This window comes from Dendrobium catenatum, unplaced genomic scaffold (assembly GCF_001605985.2).
Source record: "Dendrobium catenatum unplaced genomic scaffold, ASM160598v2 fragScaff_scaffold_1001, whole genome shotgun sequence".
NCBI classification, from domain to species: Eukaryota; Viridiplantae; Streptophyta; class Magnoliopsida; order Asparagales; family Orchidaceae; genus Dendrobium; species Dendrobium catenatum.
In genome coordinates, this window is record NW_021319463.1 from 800,031 (window position 1) to 806,099 (window position 6,069).

At 44.3% G+C, this 6,069-nt stretch overlaps 1 protein-coding gene across 1 annotated transcript; it reads left to right on the forward strand.

The window, feature by feature from the left end:
• The first annotated feature begins 2,894 nt into the window (after positions 1 to 2,894).
• On the forward strand, positions 2,895 to 5,648 carry LOC110114436 (receptor like protein kinase S.2). Its single transcript, XM_020847314.2, has one exon. It carries the CDS (start codon positions 3,097 to 3,099, stop codon positions 5,515 to 5,517), a length of 2,421 nt encoding a protein of 806 aa, XP_020702973.1. The 5' UTR covers positions 2,895 to 3,096; the 3' UTR covers positions 5,518 to 5,648.
• The last annotated feature ends 421 nt before the right edge of the window (positions 5,649 to 6,069 follow it).

Here is a 6,069-nt window from a genome sequence, read left to right on the forward strand (position 1 = left end):
TGGATATCTGGATGATGAAAAAATAACTTGATCGTCCAGGACAATCTCGTAATCATTTGGGATGATTAGTTCAAAACATGATATATCGTTTAGAACATCACCCTGAATAGATGTATGGATGAAGAAAAATTAGGTCGTCCAGGCCGATCTCACGATCATCTTGGATGATTAGCTCAAAATATCATATATCATCCAGAATATCACTCTGAATGGAACTAGGTCGATTATAGATCGTCTAGTAAGAACTAAGGTTTGTTTAACTAATCGTCCTAGACGTTCCAATGATCTATAATCGTCCATGACAATATGATCGAGCAATCAAACCTTAATTAATTTTATTAATTACTAGAGTAATTTAGGTATAATTGCACTACATCAATCAGGACAATGTCCTAGACGATGTCCAAAAATAAAACACGCCTAAACAGATCTGGTGGCTGATTCTTTTTTATTTGAGCCTATCGTCCAGGACGATGATAACATCGTCTGAGACGATGTGCTTAATAACAGATGCCTTAACTAGAATGCCCTAATTAGGGTTTCTATTTTTAACTGATTGTCCAGGATGATTTTTGAATCGTCCCAGACGATGTGATCAATAATAGAAATCTCTAAAACAGTTAGAATTTTTCTCTCGAGTGTGTGTGTGTAAGGTTACTTTGCATCAAGATCCACATCATTTACAATTGACTCAAGAAAGGGTAAAAGATACTTGACATATATTACAAACTGACTTAGTCCTAATCTACCCAATCTTGAGGTGGTTCAATTTATAATTTGATCTTGTAGACCTGAAATATTAGTAGACAAGACAGTCGTAGAAAAATAGAAATACTTATTTTCATCAAAATTCGATTTCTTGAAATCATATTCGCAACAAAAATATAATAAGATATTTGATTAAGATAAATATTAAGTAATACTACCAATAAAAAATATGATTAATTTCTTATTTTATTTTTGGAGTCTGTAAGTTTCAACATTCAAAAATAAGGGGGCGACTGATATATCATCAAAAAATTTATCTTGATCGGGCACGAATCTTGAGACAAAATCAAGTTGTAAACTTCCAAAATTAAGATAATCCGAACTCCGATTTCAACTAACTTAAAGTCAAACTGAACATCTCAAAAATATGAAACAAATGACACCAAATTCGACTCAATCCGACCCCAAATGGGACCAAATCGAAAACCCGAAGCACATTTCAGAATTGTCAACCATAATTTGGATTACCAAACGGTTTCCAAACTTAACATGCTTATAGACAAATTGAGGGGCTCGACGAGACGAATCCAATAAGCTTAAGATTATTGAATTTTGATATAATTAAGACATTTAAAAGCCTAGTAAATGATTCACAATCAAAGGGATCAATATCGCCCATCCATTCAAGCTAGTCTCACCTTGCCCTTGATCTCCTAAATATTTATTGGTCATGTCACAATCAGAAAACTATAAATAGACCATTCATTCTTCATTGAGAGAGAGAGCCCAAACAAAGAAGTAAGGAAGAGAAATCTGAGATCTCTCTTGCCACCAAGCTCCTTCTCGACCATAAAGGTTTGATGTAGGACTTCCGTCCGACCACTGACTAAAGCCGAGCTTCTGCCCATCCACCAACCGATGCTGAACTTACACCCATCTACTAACCGACGTCAAACTTTTGCCCGACCACTAATTAATATCGGACTTCCACCATGCTTCCAATTATTTTTTGATTTCCACCCGACAACAATTTTTCATATATTCGTCGCCCGCCAACTTAGAACTTTCCGACCTTCATCACTAAACTATGGTTCATTTGAAATATGTCATTATATTATGGCCCTTCCGATCTCCATTAACAGACAACGATCTTTCTAACAACTTTCACCAGTCGACTACAGTCTTTTTAACTTATGTCGCCAGATTACAGTCCTTCTGACCTTCGTCGCCATACAACGATCTTTTTTACCACTATCGCTCACCGACAATGGTCCTTCCAACCTCCTTCACCAAACTAAGTCTTTTCGACCTCCATCGTTAGACAACGGTCTTTCTTACCACTATCACCTGTCGACTACAGTTCTTTCAACCCCTGTCATTAGAATATGGTCATTCCAACCTTCGTCGTTAGACAACTGTCTTTCCGACACAGTTCTAACCTCCGTCAACTTCCAACTAGGAACCTTTTGACCTCCATCACCAGACAACGATCCTTCCGACCTTTTCTCAAAACTACAGTGTTTGCGTCCTCCATCGCCCTTCCACTACGGTCCTTCTGACATTTGTTGCCTGATAGTGGTCCTTCCGACCTCTGTCGCCAGTCAACTAAAGTCCTTTCAACCACCGTCACCTAAATACGATCTTTCTGACATCTACCACCTGCCGACTATAGTCCTTTCGACCAAACGAACATATCAATACTGATTCTTCTAATTTTCATAATGTAATGCATCCTATATTATATATATTTTTTACATCAAGTCAAAGTCTTCCCTCCAATGAAGAGCCTCATTTGTAATCAACTGTAAATACTAGTTTATTCATTCAAATTGTACTAGGCCCCGTGGATTTTCCCCTTTTCAAGGGTTTCCACAAAAAAAAAAAACATTGGTATCTCTTATGAACACTAAACCATCTCTTTTATCTGATTGTGTGTTGGATCTTCGTATAAAACTAAAACCTAAAATTTTATATTTCTCAACCGCCACGAATATTCCAGACACAATATTATATATATCATAATATGTGTTCCTATTTGTTTAATTTAATTTAGATCTACCTTCAATATATTTTCATCATTTATTTTAATTCTAAAATATTATGCCATAGATAAATAAAAACCATAATACAAAAGTACACAAAATAGCATAAATGATTTCAGCTATAAGCGTAATCAATTTATTTATTTATTTATATATTCATTTAGTTGAACGAATTTATTACATGTTGGGATTTCATGTAGACAATTGCTACTCTTAAATGAGACTGGACTCTGGAGCATGTCTAAGGTATTCGGAACTTTTAATTAATTGGTGATTAGGTTTCGTTCTCTTCTCGTTATATTAATTAGCGGCTTTCTCAAATCTCCGTTCAACTCAGCAATCTGTCATGACGACGGGACGACTCTGCTTCATCCTGCCCATCGACGCCGACGATATCGCCAACAAGACCAAAACCCCTCCTTCAAAATACCCAGGTGGAACTAACCTTAGTCTCTCCGACCTTGCCCTCCGTTCCCTCGACTGTTTCTGCAGCCGCCGATGTCCCAACCTCAGCTGCTTCCAACCCAAGCCTGACCACTACTCTGAATTCCATGACGCCGACGGCGTGACCTACGATGTGCTATCTTCCAAGAAAAACGGCGGCCCCAGGATATTCAGCTATGCCGAGCTCTACATCGGCACCAAGGGCTTCAGCGATAAGGAAGTCCTCGGAAGCGGCGGCTTTGGCCGTGTTTACAGAGCCATCCTCCCTAGCGACGGCTCCATCGTCGCCGTGAAATGCGTCGCCGGAGGCAGAAATCACCAGTTCGAAAAGTCCTTTGCCGCGGAGCTTGTAGCGGTAGCGCAGCTCCGCCATCGGAACCTCGTCCGCCTTCGCGGCTGGTGCTCTCACGACCACCAACTTCTCCTCGTCTACGACTACATGCCGAATCGCAGTCTCGACCGCCTCCTTTTCGTTCCTTCTCCGACGACGCTAGGATGGGATCGTCGGCGGCAGATCGTGGCCGGGCTTGCTACGGCTCTCTTCTACTTGCACGAGCAACTCGACACGCAGATAATCCACCGGGATGTAAAGGCTAGTAATGTCATGCTTGACTCCGGCTACAACGCGAGGCTGGGAGACTTCGGTCTCGCCCGCTGGATAGAACACGGCGAGGCTGATCATCCGATTAAACAGCAGACGGCGTCGATTCGCTCGGGGTCCTCTAGCAATTATGAGTTCCGAATCACTGATACCAGCCGAATTGGAGGAACAATCGGGTACCTTCCACCGGAAAGCTTCCAGCGTCGTGGCGGTGCCACGGCGAAGTCCGATGTCTTCAGCTTCGGCGTCGTGGTGCTCGAGGTAGCCACAGGTCGGCGTGCCGTCGATCTTGCGTATTCTGACGACAAGATATCCATGCTTGATTGGGTGCGGCGGCTCGCTGACGATGGGGAATTGCTTAGCGCTGGTGACAAGCAGCTTCCAGACGGAAGCTACCCGCTGCCAGAAATTGGGCGGCTTCTCCACCTCGGCCTCCTTTGCTCTCTTCATGATCCCCAGTCCCGACCCACCATGAAATGGGTCATGGAGATCCTCGTCAGCGACACCGTCGGCGACCTCCCGGCGCTCCCATCCTTCCACTCGCAACCCCTATATATATCTCTCTCGTCCTCCTCCGCGACAACAACCACTGGCACTGTCTTCTCATCAAACTACCTCACTGCAATGGGCTCCACTGTTTTCCTTACTGCCAACGACGAAAATAACAACAGCCAGCGAAAGGCCGTGCTTTTCCCTAATGTCAACACCCCTCGCACCATCTCCTACAAGGAAATCGTAGAAATTACCAACAATTTCTCTGAATCAAGGATGGTGGCGGAGCTCGACTTCGGAACGGGTTACCACGGCTTGCTCGACAACCGCTTCCACGTCCTCGTCAAACGCTTGGGGATGAAGACCTGCCCTGCCCTCCGCTTACGGTTCTCTGACGAGCTCTCCAATCTTGGCCACCTCCGCCACCGCCACCTCGTCCAACTACGCGGCTGGTGCACGGAACATGGTGAGATGCTCGTCGTCTACGACTATCCCTCTGGTGGCGTCCTCAGTCGCCGCCTTTTCTATAGGCACAACTCCCCTGCCGCCGCAGTCCTTTCCTGGCGGCAGCGTTACCGCATCATAAAGGCGCTGGCTTCGGCTGTGCTTTACCTCCACGAAGAGTGGGACGAGCAAGTCATCCACCGGAGCATTACCTCTTCTTCCGTGTTCCTTGACCCGGACCTCAGCCCTCGACTCGGCTGCTTCGCGCTTGCCGAGTTCCTCTCCCGCAATGAAAACGGCGGCCCCCATGTCACATCCACCGTCCGGAGCTCCTCGGCGCGGGGGATATTCGGGTACATGTCACCGGAATACATGGAAACCGGAAAGGCGACAGCGGCGGCGGACGTGTACAGCTTCGGGGTTGTTGTGCTGGAGATTGTGAGCGGCAGGCCCGCCGTGGATCTTCGGAGGCCTGACGCGCTGTTGGTTAGGAGGTCGTGGGGAATGGAGGCGAAGAGACGACCGGCGGAGGAGATGGCAGACGAGAGAATGGGGGGTAATTTCGACAGGAAGGAGGTGGAGAGAATGGTGAGGCTGGCGATGGCGTGCACGCTGTCGAAGGCGGATAGGAGACCGAACATGAGGCAAATAGTTAGCATTTTGGATGGGAACGATGAGCTGCTGAGAATGATGGGGCACAAGAGGGAGGTAAAAGAAGAGTGGGAGGCTAATAACGCCAATGCGCTTGCTCTTGTTAGGAGAATGAAAACTCTTGGCATTAATTGATCAGCTTTTAATCTCATTTTATATTTTTCATGGCTTTTTGTTTTTATTTGAATATAGTTCGTGAGCTGTTTGTTTAAGAGCTTCAAATATAATTTGTAAAGAGCTTTTGTAAATAGTTTAAGCTTATGATATTGTTTTTTTTTTCTTTTTATTAGCATATCTATATCTATATATATATACTAATATTAAAATGCCGTTTGATTTCTTCCATTAGCAAAATCCAGCAACAATGGCCAAATCCAACCCTTATATTTCACAACCCTTCGTCTCTCAATATTTTTCTTTTTTCATTTGCATTCATCCCTGCCTGGCATACCCACCCTCTCTCACTTGCTAACCATCTGCCTTACCCAAAGCTCTCTTGGGTGCAAACCCACCTAGTTTTCCTCCCCTCTTGCATTCGAGGCGGCTTCCCCGCCTTCGATTTCTCTTGTGGTGGAGAGGTATGTTCTTGTTCTCCATTTGATTTCCATCCTTCATTCTCAAATGTTCTTTGACTTCAAAGATTGATATTGGACTATCCACCCTAACCAGTGAAGGAATACAGTATAA

Coding starts and splice junctions, on each gene's coding strand:
- LOC110114436 (XM_020847314.2), top strand. CDS start 3,097: ATGACGACGGGACGACTCTGCTTCATCCTGCCCATCGACGCCGACGAT.